The sequence below is a fragment of the Xiphophorus hellerii genome, chromosome 24, assembly GCF_003331165.1.
Source record: "Xiphophorus hellerii strain 12219 chromosome 24, Xiphophorus_hellerii-4.1, whole genome shotgun sequence".
NCBI classification, from domain to species: domain Eukaryota; kingdom Metazoa; phylum Chordata; class Actinopteri; order Cyprinodontiformes; family Poeciliidae; genus Xiphophorus; species Xiphophorus hellerii.
The window spans coordinates 578,502-596,539 of NC_045695.1; the positions used below are offsets into that span (position 1 = coordinate 578,502).

Consider the following 18,038-nt stretch of genomic DNA (forward strand, 5'->3'; position numbering starts at 1 on the left):
CGTGTGTGTCTCAGCTTTTCTGTCACATGTTACCCTCAGCCCATCCAAGGTGGGTAATAGCTGTCTCAATGTTATAGTGTCACACCATGACAGTTTTAACAAATATGTAAAAAAAACACACAAACATATATATATATATATATATATATATATATATATATATATATATATATATATATATATATATATGTCTCTTTACCTTTAAGTTCTGTGCTCACTTATATGTTGAATTATTCTAATTTGTTAATCTATTATAGTTGTTAAATGATGGCAAACGCAAAATCAAACTGGATATATTGGGACCAAGGAACATTTTTTTTAAATGAATGATTAATAATTAATGACATTTCTATTTACTGTGGAACAGTTAATAGATGTTCTTAAAATATTAAATAAGTAATTATATAAAAGAAGGGTTGCTAAAAAAAAAAAAAGACATTGCAGCAACAGTTTGGATCGGTGTGATGTAATATTTGATTTTATTTCTGAACGTGAAAATGTGCACAAATCCATCCAAAGAGAGGGAGGTGGAGCTCCAAGCATGGATGTAGAAAACAAAGACTTTTGTGTTTGTTTTCTACATCGCAGAAATGTACATGCTGAATCTCCCGGAGAGACATTTATAGAATTAAAAGTTGATCAGTCTGGGTGTCATAGTTATTAGCTACCATAACTATGCAGATGACACACAGCTCTACATTACGATGTCACCAGGTGACTCAGAGCCCATCCAATCACTGAACAGATGCTTAGAACAGATAAATGTGTGGATGTCCCAAAACTTTCTCCAGCTGAACAGAAACAAAACTGAAGTTATTATTTTTGGACCTAAAGAGGAACGATCTAGAGTCAATGCACAGCTTCAGTTATTACAACTGAAAACCAGAGATCAGGCCCGAAACCTGGGAGTAGTGATGGACTCTGACCTGAACCTCCAGAGCCACATAAAGACAGTCACAAAGTCGGCCTTCTATCACCTGAAGAACATTTCCAGGATTAAAGGACTAATGTCTCAGCCAGATCTAGAGAAACTCGTCCATGCGTTCATCTTCAGTCGTATTGATTATTGCAACAGCGTCTTCACAGGTCTGTCCAACAAATTAATCAAACAGCTGCAGCTGATCCAGAATGCTGCTGCTCGCGTTCTCACTAAAACCAGGAAGATAGAGCACATAACACCAGTTCTAAAGTCCCTCCACTGGCTCCCTGTAGCTCAAAGAATAGACTTTAAAATACTGTTGTTAGTTTATAAATCACTGAACGGCTTAGCACCACAATACATTAAAGATCTGCTTTTATTGTATCAACCTTCCAGACCTCTCAGGTCTTCCGGTTCTGGTCTGCTCTGCATCCCCAGAACCAGAACCAAACGAGGAGAAGCAGCTTTCAGCATCTATGCACCACGAATTTGGAACAAACTTCCAGATAACTGTAAAACAGCTGAAACACTGACTTCTTTTAAATCTCAACTGAAAACCCACCTGTTTAGAATTGTATTTGAAATGTAATCAATTACAAATTTATTGATGTAACTTGACTTAATGATTGATTCTATATTGCATTGTGATTCTGTGTTTGTTATGATGTAAAGCACTTTGAAATGCCTTGCTGCTGAAATGTGCTATACAAATAAAATTTGATTGATTGATTGATTGGAAGCGAAGGGAAACACCAAGTCGCAGCTGAAGTCATGAATGATGTTTCTTATCACCGTTACTGACCGCAGCAGTGGAGTGAGTGACACGTCGAACCAGAATCAAGTGACTCATTCAGAGGTTCCATGTGTTGCCTTTGAATCATTTGTTCTCCACGTTACCCACGTTGCGATGCCGCATGGAGGACATGTGTCTAATTTTGTGTCTTTTTACCCTCGGAGGATCATTTCACAAAGGTGAGAACAAACACTGCAAGCTTTTAGTACACGAAGTTGAGCTTTTGTTTTGTTTGTTTTCTAATGTATTCCTATGATGAAAGCATTTATTATTCATTCATCCATTCATTCATTCATTCATAAATAAATATATAAATGCGATCCGATCTGAATTAACTCCTTCGGTACTCTGAGATCTGATGATTTGGACCTAACAGAACCTTTTTTAGTTTCACTAATGAAACAGTTCGATCCAGTTCTAACAATGGTGGCACGGAGCCAACACGCCTGCTTCAAACAGATTCTGCCCTTTGTTTCTTACTACAGTCATTAAACCGAGGGGAAGGAATTCATGTTTAACCTACTAGGAAATTAATTTCTTAAATAAATGTACTTCTAATAGTTTTACTGCTGCAGACTTTTTACCTGTTGAATAATATTTTAAGTAACGTGTCGCTTCAATTCCCGTCTGTTGAGTGGTGTTGTTTATGGGGGAGGGCAGTAAATCTATAAAGTACATCTGCAGGCTACATGTTGGGTGAAATATTACAGTAACTAACTCTGGGTCTTAGTTTCAAATGTTTAATATTTACAAAAAACAACTTTAATTAGGGAATTTGTTTCTTGTACCTTAGTTAGATCTTTTCTCTCTCTCTAACTACTTCCGTTCTAAAAAAGTAAATCTAAAATTACAGTCCAGGATGCAGTGGGTGTTTGAGGTGTCTCTTCATCAAATACTTTTTTTCTAGGTATTTTTTATTATTATTATTATTATTGAATAATAATGCTGCTTGGTTTAGTTTACTTTTTGCAGATAAAAGTTAGGTCGAGAAGATGTTGAGGAAAAACTGTTTTAATCACATTTGCTGCAGTGGAATACACAATAGTGAATGCCACATCTAGACTGTTCAGCTTCTAGTTAAAGATTATCTGGCTAGGTGTGTTTCTATTTAACTGACTTTGTGAAATGAAGATGGTTTAACTGCCAAACCAGACAGGAGGAACTGGGATGTCTACACTAAAGGAACAACAGACCCGGAAAGACGTGTTTTAATCACAATAGAGTTCCCAACAGAAACATAAAAAGCTGCACTTTGGCTTAAGTCACACTAAATAAAAGACTCAGACTTGACTTAGACTCTGGTTTTAGGACTCAGATCTTCAAAACATTTATGTCTCGTAACATTTATTGCACTAAGCCTCTGAAAAGAACATGCATTCATTTTATTGTGGTTCACTTATAAACTTTAGGGATGATGTTGCCTTAAGTTTATGGACAGTCAGCAGAGTGTTGAGCAACAGAATTGCTTCATAAGGAACAGACAAGAAGATCATAAGTCAGACATTGCGTAACATCACCAAGATTAACTGTGAGAAAACAAGACAACATTGTGTTGTGAGATCCTAACACCAACTGATAACGTTTTGCTGCTGTCTGTATTTTACTGTTAAAGTCTGTTTCTCCTCAGTGTTGTAAATGTTGCCAAAAAGTCCTGAATGTGATGTTGGCTTTTAACGTCTAGTCTTACGCATTATTATATGTATTTAAATCAAATGTTATCTGTAGAAAAACACAACAGATTTCCTGCTGTAATGCATTAAAGACATGAGTAAAAATATATTTTACAGCTTCTAGAACCACATTAAACTGCAGTAACTCAGTTCTGACTTCTTGTTTATGATAGTTGAGGAATGTTGGCTTTTAATAACGAGGCTTCGGTCCACTGAACTCTCCAGACTTGTTGAGGCAGATCTCTCTTTTAATTCTCCCCATAGTATTGTGACCAGGTGTTAGTCTAGATTTTCTTGCTACTGCTGCAGACAAAAAATATCCCAAATTCCTGTTTTTATAAGAGTGCTCTCTCAAAATTATAATTTTATCGACACATTTGATTAACACCATCGAGCTGCAACTTCCCTGATAAGAATCAGGGAAGTTGATTTTTATCTAGAAGAAGCACTAGTTAATATCCCTAGTTAATAAAAGACATTGGGGAAATGTGGTCTAACTTTGTACATTTGAGAACTGGATCCTTTTATTATGTCTTTATAACCAGGATATGCAACTAGATTATTACAAATCTATTTGTTGGACAGCCTGTTCAATGAAATCCCGACATCGGTATTTTGAGAAACTAAGAGCTCATTGAGGGTTTTCATATCTTAACATTTTACTTGGGGCTGCCAGAGAGAATAAAGAAGAAGTGAACCAGATTCGGTTTCCTTCTTAATATAAAGTTGCGACAAACATTATTGTTTCTCAATCCTTGTGATTTTCCATCCTGAGAACATAGAGAGAGAGTAAATCAAAGCACTCTTATGGAATGATACATGATATAAATAAAGATTTCCTGATCCATTTTCTTTGATTATGTCCTGCAGGTTTAGCAGTTTTGATCCAAACCCAGCAGACGGTGTTGGCAGCAGTAGGAGAAGATGCTCCTCTCAGCTGTTGGCTCCTGGAAACTAAAGACGTCCAGCAGGTCACCTGGCAGAAAGTGTTGGAGAAAACAGAGAGGAGTATTGGTTCCTACAGCCAGTATTTTGGTGAAACAGTGAATCCTGGATTTAAAGATAAAGTTCAGTTTACAGAAGCTGGACTGCAGAAGAACTCTATAGTTATCAGGAACGTTACAGAGCAGGATGCAGGATGTTATCTCTGTCTGTTCAACACCTACCTTGATGGAGCTCTGATAGCTGCAACCTGCCTGGAGGTTTATGGTGAGAACCTGACTGTGTAAATTCAAAAATACTTTATTCATCCCAGAGGGAAGTTGAATGTTGTCGCTCATATTATTCAGGTTCCTATGAAGAGAAGCTCATGACTCTGAGCAGAAAGGGTCTCATGTGACCGTCAGCATTTCATTAACCCTCTTACTGGAAACCAAGGGTGTAGGTTTGGTCTAAGTTTTGGTGGGACCTTACAACTTACTCACCAACCCCCCCCCCACCTCCCCGGCACTGACCATTTTTGACCAGTGGGAGAGGGGGGGGGGGGGGGGCACCACATTGGCTTAATAATGCCCTACCCCCAACTATAACCATAACTTGATCATGCATCTTGTGTATACAACCAGATACAGTTCAGCAGATCAGTTCAAGAACACTTCACTTTTTCCTTTTCAAAATTCAGCAAACATTAAACAACCTATTCTACCTCACATTCAGTGCTGACCTTACTAAACACCGGACTTTACAACAAATGCGTTGCGTGATAGATATCTAACTTATGGGTCCCCTCACTGTACTTACAGCCGAGGTAGCGAAATAACTTCTAATGTCTGTCGTCCTTTTCTTTTTTGGTGGCGACATGGTCTCGGAGACTCATAATAAATGTCAAACTCAAAAGGAGACGCGTTCACTTTCAGCACCATGGACCAAGCTTCCGTTCCGCGTGTGGCCAGCTGGCCGCCGCCTGGTGCAGCTAATCAAAGAACGAAGATCCAAGTTCTGTGAGCCAATAGCGGCATGGGTCGTCATAGTTCATAACAGCGAATTTTAAAATGAATGCTACCACTGCGTAGTATATTGAAATATTAAACTAATCAATGTAGATTTTCGTTTATTTATTTTGTTTTTGTTAAAAAATACATATGTTTTTTTTTTTTTTATTAATATGGCAAAAATTGGTCGGGACTATTTTATATCCCTTGAATATTGGTCGTGACATGTCACGACCGTCCATACCCAAACCTACGCCCATGCTGGAAACACTTCACTTTCATTGTGTAACAGTCTTGTGAAGAGGATGTTCAGGATTGTCCATCATTTTTTCTGATTTTATAAAGAATCCTTCGTTGCATAGTAATCTCCAGAACAGAACAGAACCAGCCTCCTTCATCAGGCTGTTGAGCCTTTTTGGGTGCTTGACTCTGATGCTGCTGCCCCAACACATGACAGCAGAAGACAGCAGAACAACAAACTAATAGAAGATATGCAGCATTTCTCTGCAACCACTGAAGACTCTAAGCTTCCTTAAGAAGTGAAGTCTACTCTGTCCCTTCTTGTAGCTTTACTGTTCCAACTCCAGTCCAGGTTGGTGTCCAAGCGAACACCAAGGTATTTATAATCCAGAACCACCTCCACTTCTTGAAGGACAGGAAAACTGTCAAACGAAAGGAGGATAGGATGTCTGTTTGGCTGGGAACAGGAGAGGAGGATGATGATGATGAGCTTGTTCCTGAACTGAATCTTTTGAAGAATGAGTTCAGCTCATTTGTTCTGTTCAGACTTTCATCGGTCAAATTCTCCTTTTTCTTGAAACTTGTGATCTTCTTCATCCCTGACCTCACATCTCTAATATTTTTGGATTTGTCAAGAGAAGGTCCTGCTTTGAAGATGTGTGCATCTTTGATGTTTACATAAAAAAAATAAAACATCCAACGTCTTGTTTTCTCTGGTAGAGCAGCTGTCCAACTGTTGAAATGTAACTACAGCAGATATTAAGGCGTGACTCAAGCTCACAAATGTTGCCACAAATAATGTCTGTAGCTTAGTAACAACTGAACTGATGGAATTACGCATCGTCAGTAACAGCTGAATGTGAGCATTTGTCAAAATAACACTCTCTTGAAATCTCTTGGTAAATAATATGGGTGGAAACTTACTGCTAACATGGGTTCCAGAAACGACACGTCGCAGCAACATGTCCTGGACGGCACCACATGTTGTTCATAAGCACCGCTAATCCACCTCCTTTGCTTTTGCAGTTGTTCTTTAGGTCTTTGTCTGCTCCGATAGTCAGAAAGTCCAGTAGAGAAACAGTGAAGTCAGGGATGCGACTGATTATGAAGCCATATCTCCACAAAATGCATAATACTGATTTACCAATACTCTAGCTGGGTCTTTGTTAGGCCTCCTTTTCAACTGATTTGTGGCTACAGTTGAGGTATTTTTTTAGGCTTTGCAATGTTTGGCAGTTAGTCCTGTTGTAAGCTGTCTTCCTGTTGTGGTTGGACATCATGACAAATGCCCAAGAGGAAATCAGCAAAACTGCAAAACAATCAAAACCAGAGGGGGATGTTTAAAATTGAAAATGTTTCTGGCAGAAATGGAGGAATGAAAGTTTTTAAAAAGTAAAAAAAAAAATGGTATGAAAGTCACAGAGCTACTCCAACATGCTACCACCTAGCAGGTACCAAGAGGATTACAAGGTTAATTTCTATAACTTAATGTTGACCATGATCTCTGTTCTCTCCACAGAGCTGCATGGACCCTTCATTGACATCAGCAGGTCAAACTCTCCTCCAGGGTCGGTTGTGACCTGTTCAGCCACAGGTCGGCCTGTTCCCATGGTAACACTGACTGTTCTCCATCAGAACCTCAGCTTCTCCCACTACAACACCAGTACAGAGACCAACACCAACGGTACCGTCACCGTCACCACTAAAGTTCTGCTCTCAGATCTCAGCAGCACACAGGTTGGATGTTCAGTGTCAGTGGACTCTGCTGCTCCCAGAGAGCTGCTGGTCACCGTTCCTGAGGTCAAAGATTCGTCTGATGATGGTGAGGAACTCTTAGAGGTTCAGTGCCTCACAGATATATTCACATTCATCAGTCTTTTATTTTTGTATCGTTCTCTTTCCACTTCACATCTGCCTATCATTGAGCTGGTCTCATAAAATCTAACATACACAAAAAGTTTGTATTTGTAATGCAACAAAATGTGGAAAATAATAGAAGTAAAGTGGTGTGTGTGTGAGGTGGTGGGCATTTCTGTGTGTGTGTGTGTGTGTGTATGGTGGATCTGCGTGGGTGTGATTACCTTTGGGCCCTGTGTATAAACTGCAGATCACTTTGTGATTGTAAATGTTTGAATCTCTTTTACCAGGTTTGAATAACCAATCGGAGTCAGATTTCAGAGGTTTCAGTAAGTTCATATTCAGATTCTCACATGTTGATTTTTCACTTTGTTCTGTTGTTGAAACACATTTCATTTCTTCCTAAAGGATGGCCTCTGATTGCTGTATTTGTTGTATTCCCGATGTTCCTGATCTGTATTTGTGTTTTACAATTCAGATGAATATCTCAGATCAGGTACTTCAATTAAACAATGTTTTTGTTGTTGAGTTTTACATCATTTTATTAATGTCTCAGATTTGATTTGATTTACTAACTAAATTCATTCCCAGGAATTTGAAACCTTCAGAGAACGCCACAGACAATCAGAAGTAAGGATTTTATTCATTCATTCCTCACAGATGAAGATTTATTTCATCTTTTACATTCCCTTATATAGTGGTATATACTCTATATTTCCTAGGCATTATAAGGCAGATTAATTTCTTATCAACATGTTAATTTTATTTTTAAGGCCTGGCAACTCACCAGTGTGAAACAGAGACATCAGATTACGAACATCTGAGAGGCAGAGACAAAACAGCGAGTCCCATCCATCACCATGACAACAGAATTACCTCATTTGGATGTCTGATTAATAGGACTTTTATCCAGAGATGTATGAAAAACATTACATATATTGCATGTATATGGTGTCACTTCATAGCATTATCAAATAACCTTTGGTTTTTATGAATGTACCGTTCAGATCAGAAATGATGTCAAAGAACTATAACTTATTTTTTGCCACTGGAGATTCTAGAATTTTTCAGAAATGCATCAATGTGTCAGTGCAACACAGCAGGTATGTTTTTGATGAGGGAACAACATTATAACATGATAAGTAGATTTTACAAAGACAATAATTTCTGATCAAATTGAAACAAAATACTAAAATTTCAAACTTGATATTGAAACTAAGAAAATACTCAATATTATTTTTGATTTTTGAAGTGACAGGGTTCTTTCTAGGTAAGAAAGAAAAATGAAATTGTTCAGCAGCAGCTGTACAATTAGCTTGTAGCATGAGCATGTAGCATTAGCATGCAGCATTAGCACATTCAGCATAAGTTTCTTCCCTTTCTCCGTTTATACGTTTATATTGTGTTCTGGTTGAATTTGCTGTTAGATTTTAATTCTTGCAGCAGCTCATTGACAAGATGGTGACTTTCTGTTAGTTGCTGTGATGCTGCTGGAAGAAGCAGCATATTTGCTCGCAACAATGTGAGCAAATATGTATTGGTCTGTCATTATCAATTTTATTTTTGAATAATTCCTGTTTCTAGTACCGATTGTGTTTAGATATTGATTATTTTGATGACCTCAGTGGTTAGACTTTTTGTCAGGCAGTCAGAAGGTTGTGGGTTTGATTTCAATTTCCTGCCATCTCATGTTTGATGGAAGAGTAAGGCACTTAATATGCGATGTAATGTATAGATTCTTCTGGATTTAAAACTATGCACACATTCAGCCATATCTGGAGGTTCAAGCACTAATGTAGAAAACGCACTTTGATTTCAGAAAGTTATGAAGGAACTCGGCAGTTGAATTTTACCTTCAACAAATCGGACTGAGAAACATTTCCAGCATTATAAGCTGAGCTGAAGGTAAACACCAAGTTACAGCTAAAGTAATGAAGGATATTGATTGCACTGTTATTATTTATACTGAGGGAAAGTACATGAGTGAGACAGAAGAAGGAGATATGATGGATGGGTTAAAATAATTAAGATTCTATCATAAAGTACTATATTAGTCATGATTTACGTACGTAAAGGTTTCTTTTAATTTATTGTTATTAGACATTTTTGCACCCTGTCTTCATTTTGTTACAAAAAACTTTATGGAGTCTCTAATTTCCATTTTTCATCAATTTCAACTACTGATGTCCGCTGTGTGTAAGTTTTGGTGACCATTACTCACTAAGATGCTGTATTAAAAAATATTGTTAAATATTCATTTTATTGTGGTTTTTTTTCTCAGTTTCTTCTGCACATTCATTTCCAGCTCATAGTCTTTTTATCTCTAGTTCTTGGTTTAGTATGGAAACGTGTTTTTTCTGTTTAGTTGTTTTTCTTACACTTTTGTGTTCTCTAATCACCTTGTAGTTCTAATCGTAATCATTTCTTATATTTCTGGTTTGCTTAAAATATCTATCAGTCGTTTCTTCAGCTCAACTTCAGTTCCTTGTCTTTAGTCACGGCTGCAACCACTTTCTAATCAATCACTTGCTTCTTGTTTAAGAATCAACTCTCCATCTTAAACATCTGTCACCTCCATCTATTACCTCTGTCTGGTGCATTACCAAAGTAATACACAAGAAGACAAGGAGAGTATGTTTCCTTGTCTTGTACTGTGTTACTATGGTTTCCATCACAGATGCACGCCAAAAATGTGTCAACATTTTGCTATTGTCAAATTTCGCAGTTGCAGTGTTTCAATGAAACACAATTAAGATCACACGTGAATAAGTTTGTTCACGTGACAAGTCATTAAAAAACATGCTGCCCAGCCATCCTCCTACCACTTCAACATCCGGTTGTTGATCACATGACTCGTTTTTTACGAGAAAAAAAAAAAAGGTCAAAAGTGAGAAATACTCAGATTTCAAATATGTTTTTTCGAAAGTGGCCTGTTTCCATTAGGCGGATATTTTTATTTATTTATTTATTTTTGTAATTTTAATTTTGCTCAGTTATTGAGCGAGTGAGACTCGATACACTTCAGTTTAAAGTTGGAGGCTCTACTTCTACTCCATTGTCGTCAATTTGACAACACAACGTGTCACTTCACAAAAGTCAATTAAATTAAATTCCGATTTAATCTCAAGTACATCCATTCCAATTGATAGTTATAAAATAATGCAGTAAAGTTTATGATTGAAAGTTATCTAAGGAATACTTGGCCGATTGCCTCGAGTCACTGGCGTGCAGCAATCCTAGCAAAATTATCATGATATAAATTATTCACTGACTTTAAAATGTGGAAGTTGGAAATAAATGGATAGAATGTAAAAAAAAATAAAATAAATAAAATAGAAAGAAAGCATCCTTTAATGGAACATTTTGAGGTAATTTAAATCAACATTTAACAAGACAAATTGCTCAACCTTTCTACTATTGCAGAAATGTTGAATTGTTTGTGTAAAATTTAGAAGTTCTTTAAAAAATGATGAAACGGTCCAAAATATGAGTTCCTGATTCCTAAATAAGATCTTAAAAAGTCAGAAAACAACAAAGCCGTAAAATATGTTCGTCGCCCTTTAATCCTTTGATTAATGGATCATATTTAATTTTCCACCATAACTAGTCCTGTATTTAGAAAGCAGTGGAGTCTAGAAAACTTGACTGCACTTAGGAGGTGATTCAGCTGTTTGATTGAAGTGTGTTGGACCAGGATTGCAACCAGAGTTCAGCCCCGACTCCAGACTAGTTCAACATGGGGGCGGGGGGGCATCGACTTATTTTGGGGGGCAAAATGAATCTACAGTTTTAACTGCTGGGCGAAAAAAGGTGACAGAGGACACAGATATGGGAAGTGCGGGAGTCTATTGTATCAAATTGATAAAGGAATAACAGAGAGTTGTCCATCCTAAGGTAAAAACAACAAACAGCTGCCAGGGAGAGCACGGCTGAATCTGTGGGCGGCCCGCCCACGCCGGAGGATTCCCCACTTCTCATGCAGAAGCTGCGCCACGTTGTTTCTTTATCTCGTTTCATCGCCTTCAACTCTCCAGCGCCACGTTGCGATGCCTCATGGAGGAAATGTGTTTAATTTTGTGTCTTTTTACCCTCGGAGGATCATTTCAGGAAGGTGAGAATAAACACTGCTCAAGCTTTTAGTACACGAAGTTGATTTTTCTTTCTTTCTTTCTTTTTATCCCGATGATGAAAGCGTGTCTTCTATTTCTCATTCATTAATTCATTTTGTTAGCCGATCTGAATGGGTTCATTCTTTACTAGTCTGAGATGTGAATGTTTGGACTTTCAACAGAACCTCCTCAAACAAAGCGCTATATACTTCCTGCTTCAATAAACAGAAGCTGTGGTCATTTTTACTATATTCATGAAACCGAGGGGGAAGAATTCAAACCTAGAACGGAGTCATTTCTTAAATAAACTCTACTAATAGTTTTACTGCTGCACACTTTTTACATGTTGAATAAGATCTAGTAGCTAGAAACTTTACTGGCTTTAAGCTGCTTTGTTCTGATGTTTTCTAACTGCTGAGTCTGTTGTTGTTTATGGAGGGTCAGGAAATATATGAAGCATATCTGCATTATTAATATAACAACAATGAAAGGATACATTTGATACAGAATTTTTCTCTTTCTGAAAGGTATACCTAATGTGCTGCACTTCATATGACTTCAATACTTGGACTTCCCATCTGCTTGAATTACTACTTGGATAATTACAAAAAATTGAATTGCAAATCCAAGTTCAGGCTCTTTTTTCACTTTTGCTTCAGAATACAGTAATATTCCATCAGGCAGAACCACATTTAAACTACAGACCTTATAGTTAAAGATTAGCTGGTCAGAGGGGTTTGTATTAACTGACAGTTTACATCCAACCCTTCAAACACTGAAGGTTCGTTAGTTACCAAACCAGATTGTCAGGATGACTGCACATAAACAATAGAGCTTTTATGGATCCTGACATATTTTGATTACAATACAATACAATAGATTACAATAGAAATCCCAACAGTTCCTAACCTTGATGAAAACATGAAGAAATAAATTTAACTGGAAAACATAAAACATGAGTTGCACAAAACAAGACTCAGATCTTGACAACATTTATCTCTTGTAATGTTTTGTGCAGTAAGTCTTCTGACCAGCTTCCTGCTTTTAATGGGGAAACTTGATAACCTAATTATTTGTTGCCTAAAGCCAGCAAACACAAGTTTATGGTTTAACATCAGTCATTTTCATGGATAAAATGAACAGTCTTTGAGTAATATTGTCTGATCTTAAGAGCAAAATGTATTTAAATGAAATTTGTAGAAAAAACACAACAGATTTCCTGCTGTAATGCATTAAAGACATGAGTAAAAATATATTTTACAGCTTCTAGAACCACATTAAACTGCAGTAACTCAGTTCTGGCTTCTTGTTTATGATAGTTGAGGAATGTTACCTGTTAATAACAAGGCTTCGGTCCACTGAACTCTCCAGACTTGTTCAGGCAGATCTCTCTTTTAGTTCCCCCCATAGTATTGTGACCAGGTTTTATTTGAACGGCTGCAGACAGAACCTTCCCAGATTCCTGCTTTTCTAAAAGCCCCCTCTCAACATGACGATCATTTTATCGACGGATTATATCAACATCATGAAGCTGCGACTTCCCTGCTAAAAATCCAATTTAAGCAGCACTAGTTTAGTTTTTTTTTAGGGTATACATTTTCCATCCCTGGTTAATAAATGACAGCAGGGAAATGTGGTCTGACTTTGTACATTAGAGAACCTGATAGAGACCAGATCTTTTTTTTTTTTAACATTATTTACATGTCCTGATAAACAGGACATGTAAATAAATGATTCCAAATCTATTTGCTGACAGTCTCCTCTATGAAATCCCAACATCTGGACTTTGAAAACTAACAACTCATTGGACCTTTCACATCTTAAAGTACTGGGACACCAGAGAAAAGAAGAAGTGAACCAGATTTGGTTTCCTTCTTAATATAAAGTTGCGACAAACATTATTGTTTCTCAATCCTTGTGATTTTCCATCCTGAGAACATAGAGAGAGAGTAAATCAAAGCACTCTTATGGAATGATACATGATATAAATAAAGATTTCCTGATCCATTTTCTTTGATTATGTCCTGCAGGTTTAGCAGTTTTGATCCAAACCCAGCAGACGGTGTTGGCAGCAGTAGGAGAAGATGCTCCTCTCAGCTGTCGGCTCCTGGAAACTAAAGACGTCCAGCAGGTCACCTGGCAGAAAGTGTTGGAGAAAACAGAGAGGAATATTGGTTCCTACAGCCAGTATTTTGGTGAAACAGTGAATCCTGGATTTAAAGATAAAGTTCAGTTTACAGAAGCTGGACTGCAGAAGAACTCTATAGTTATCAGGAACGTTACAGAGCAGGATGCAGGATGTTATCTCTGTCTGTTCAACATCTACCCTGATGGAGCTCTGATAGCTGCAACCTGCCTGGAGGTTTATGGTGAGAACCTGACTGTGTAAATTCAAAAATACTTTATTCATCCCAAAGGGAAAGTTGAATGTTGTCGCTCATATTATTCAGGTTCCTATAAAGAGAAGCTCATGACTGTGAGCAGAAAGGGTCTCATGTGACCGTCAGCATTTCATTAACCCTCTTACTGGAGACACTGTTTCATTGTGTAACCATCTTGAGAAGAGAATGTTCAGGATTGTCTGTCATTTTCTTGACTTAGTGACAAATCCTTTGTATCATCGTCCCCAGAGGTTCCACAGTCGTCCCCAGAACAGAACAGAACCAGCCTCCTTCATCAGGCTGTTGAGCCTTTTTGGGTTCTTGACTCTGATGCTGCTGCCCCAACACATGACAGCAGAAGATGACGCTCTCAACAACAAACTAATAGAAGATATGCAGCATTTCTCTGCAAATACTGAAGGCTCTAAGCTTCCTTAAGAAGTGAAGTCTATTCTGTCCCTTCTTGTAGCTTTACTGTTCCAACTCCAGTCCAGGTTGGTGTCCAAGTGAACACCAAGGTATTTATAATCCAGAACCACCTCCACTTCTTGAAGACAGGAAAACTGTCAAACGAAAGGAGGATAGGATGTCTGTTTGGCTGGGAACAGGAGAGGAGGATGATGATGATGAGGAGGAGGAGGAGGATGATGATGATGATGAGCTTGTTCCTGAACTGAATCTTTTGAAGAATGAGTTCAGCTCATTTGCTCTGTTCAGACTTTCATCTGTCAAATTCTCCTTTTTCTTGAAACTTGTGATCTTCTTCATACCTGACCTCACATCTCTAATATTTTTGGATTTGTCAAGAGAAGGTCCTGCTTTGAAGATGTGTGCATCTTTGATGTTTACACAAAAAAAAAAATAAAACATCCAACGTCTTGTTTTCTCTGGTAGAGCAGCTGTCCAACTGTTGAAATGTAACTGCAGCAGATATTAAGGCGTGACTCAAGCTCACAAATGTTGCCACAAATAATGTCTGTAGCTTAGTAACAACTGAACTGATGGAATTACGCATCGTCAGTAACAGCTGAATGTGAGCAGTTGTCAAAATAACACTCTCTTGAAATCTCTTGGTAAATAATATGGATGGAAACTTACTGCTAACATGGGTTCCAGAAACGACACGTCGCAGCAACATGTCCTGGACGGCACCACATGTTGTTCATAAGCACCGCTAATCCACCTCCTTTGCTTTTGCAGTTGTTCTTTAGGTCTTTGTCTGCTCCGATAGTCAGAAAGTCCAGTAGAGAAACAGTGAAGTCAGGGATGCGACTGATTATGAAGCCATATCTCCACAAAATGCATAATACTGATTTACCAATACTCTAGCTGGGTCTTTGTTAGGCCTCCTTTTCAACTGATTTGTGGCTACAGTTGAGGTATTTTTTTAGGCTTTGGAATGTTTGGCAGTTACTTCTGTTGTAAGCTGTCTTCCTGTTGTGGTTGGACATCATGACAAATGCCCAAGAGGAAATCAGCAAAACTGCTTCCAAACTGCAAAACAATCAAAACCAGAGGGGGATGTTTAAAAAAAATAATGATTCTGGCAGAAATGGAGGAATGAAAGTTTTTAAAAAGTAAAAAAAAAATGGTATGAAAGTCACAGAGCTACTCCAACATGCTACCACCTAGCAGGTACCAAGAGGATTACAAGGTTAATTTCTATAACTTAATGTTGACCATGATCTCTGTTCTCTCCACAGAGCTGCATGGACCCTTCATTGACATCAGCAGGTCAAACTCTCCTCCAGGGTTGGATGTGACCTGTTCAGCCACAGGTCGACCTGTTCCCATGGTAACACTGACTGTTCTCCATCAGAACCTCATCTTCTCCCACTACAACACCAGTACAGAGACCAACACTAACGGTACCGTCACCGTCACCACTAAAGTTCTGCTCTCAGATCTCAGCAGCACACAGGTTGGATGTTCAGTGTCAGTGGACTCTGCTGCTCCCAGAGAGCTGCTGGTCACCGTTCCTGAGGTCAAAGATTCGTCTGATGATGGTGAGGAACTCTTAGAGGTTCAGTGCCTCACAGATATATTCACATCCATCAATCTTTTCAATTTTGTCACAGTGCAACCACACACTTTTGTATTGACCAACCAGTGGGAGCATAATTATGAAGAGACCATATTTCCAACAAATAAAAACCTGAAAGAAGTGATACGCATTTGTTTTAAGTATCTTGTGTCAATATTTGGTAGAATTCCCTCCAGTTTGCATTTTTATGTTACTAATCTCTCTACCGACATTTTAGAGACCAGAATATTTGTATGATTTTTCTCCATCAAATTGCTCCATCTCAATCAGATTGGATGAAGAGCTTCAGGTTTGCTGCTGGAAGATTAACGTCCAGAAAATCAAATTAATAATCTACTTAATTTTTGATCTACATAAGGAAATGGCTTTTTGGTATGAATAGATAGATGAATAAACTTCACTTCTCAGATTTCTGTTGAAATTGAAATGTATGTATAGTTCTCCTTCCACTTCACATCTGTCTATCATTGTGCTGGTTTTATGAAATCTCTCTAAAATACACTAAAGTTTTTATTTGTAATGCAACAAAATGTGGAAAACTATAAGAGTAAATTGGTGTGTGTGTGAGGTGGTGGGCATTTGTGTGTGTGTGGGGGTGTGTGTGTGTGTGTGTGTGTATGGTGGACCTCCATGGGCCCTGTGTATAAACTGCAGATCACTTTGTGATTGTAAATGTTTGAATCTCTTTTACCAGGTTTGAACAACCAATCGGAGTCAGATTTCAGAGGTTTCAGTAAGTTCATGTTCAGATTCTCACATGTTGATTTTTCATTTAGTTTTTTTTGTTTTTTTTTCCGGTAAACTCCATTGAGATCTGGATCTCATTTTCAAGAGGGACCTGGGCAGAAGTCTGCAATACACAGCGACCTGATTACAAAATAAAACTAATTATTACATATGAACAAGTGTAAAACAATAGAAAACAATTTAAAAGCAGTGACACTGTTTCATAGAATCTCGTTGCCTGTTTTTAAGAACAGCTCGAAATGAATCCATTGAAACCAGTTCTGACATCTTGAGTCCAGATTGGAGCTGATTCCAGGCAGAAGGAGCCATAACACTGAATGCTTGCTTCCCCTTTGCAGTTCGAACACGTGGAACTTGCAAAAGAAAAATGTTATTTGAGTGTAAAGAATGGGAATTAACAGATCTATGCAAGAGAGAAAACTGTTTTGTTGTTGAAACACATTTCATTTCTTCCTAAAGGATGGCCTCTGATTGTTGTATTCCTGATGTTCCTGATCTGTATTTGTGTTCAATTCAGAAGAATATCTCAGATCAGGTACTTCAATTAAACAATGTTTTTGTTGTTGAGTTTTACATCATTAATATCTCAGATTTGATTTGATTTACTAACTAAAATCATTCCTAGGAATGTGAAAGCTTCAGAGAACGCCACAGACAATCAGAAGTAAGGATTTTATTCATTCATTCCTCACAGATGGAGATTTATCTCATCTTTTACATTCCCTTGTAATGTGATGTATACTCTCTATTTCCTGAACGCTATAAGTCAGATTCATTTCTGTTCATTTTGTTTTTAAGTCTGGACAACCCACCAGTGTCGACCAAAGACGTCAGACTACGAACATCAGAGAGGCAGAAACAAAACAGCGAGTCCAATTCATCACAATAACAGAAGCTCTTCGTTTGAATATTTGATTCAAAAGGAGTGATGGGGGAATTATTTTAAAATTTTCCAAACGCATGGTGTGATCAAATAATTAACTTGAGTTATTACAAAAATACTGTTCATGTCAGAAATAACTTGAAACGGTCACTACAGGAGATTCTAATATTTCTCAAACATGAATGTGTCAAGAATGTTTTTGATGCCAACAGTGATTCATCAATACCTGATCAAATTGATAGGGCAGCTACCTGGATGTGTGGGGTCCTTTCAATGGATACATACAAAATAATAGGCTAAAATAACTGTCGTTTACATCTGGACCTGTATTTTCTACTAATTTATTTTACTCATTTACCGTTTCGTCATGTTTATTGTGATTATAACTTGTGTTCATCTTTTCTTGTTATTCCATATTCCATGTTTGTTTCAATGTCCTCAGAAATGTCTCTTACTCGCTTGGA

General features: G+C 37.7%; 1 protein-coding gene across 5 annotated transcripts; it reads left to right on the forward strand.

Annotated features, from left to right (window-relative positions):
- Positions 1-1,655: 1,655 nt before the first annotated feature.
- Positions 1,656-17,751, forward strand: LOC116715769 (OX-2 membrane glycoprotein-like). Of its 5 annotated transcripts, none has more exons than XR_004338249.1 (7): positions 1,656-1,891; positions 4,253-4,591; positions 7,073-7,375; positions 7,701-7,739; positions 7,819-7,906; positions 8,002-8,040; positions 8,184-9,667. XR_004338249.1 is itself a non-coding variant. In XM_032556397.1 (7 exons), exons 1-7 carry the CDS (start codon positions 1,834-1,836, stop codon positions 17,578-17,580), a joined length of 945 nt encoding a protein of 314 aa, XP_032412288.1. In that variant the 5' UTR covers positions 1,656-1,833; the 3' UTR covers positions 17,581-17,751. The 5 variants fall into 5 exon arrangements, 4 of the variants coding, with proteins under 4 accessions (XP_032412288.1, XP_032412287.1, XP_032412289.1 ...); XM_032556397.1 differs by lacking the exons at positions 7,819-7,906; positions 8,002-8,040; positions 8,184-9,667 and adding exons at positions 17,151-17,226; positions 17,317-17,355; positions 17,490-17,751; XM_032556398.1 differs by lacking the exons at positions 1,656-1,891; positions 4,253-4,591; positions 7,073-7,375; ... (2 more) ...; positions 8,002-8,040; positions 8,184-9,667 and adding exons at positions 11,397-11,521; positions 13,550-13,888; positions 15,604-15,906; ... (2 more) ...; positions 17,317-17,355; positions 17,490-17,751.
- Positions 17,752-18,038: the final 287 nt, after the last annotated feature.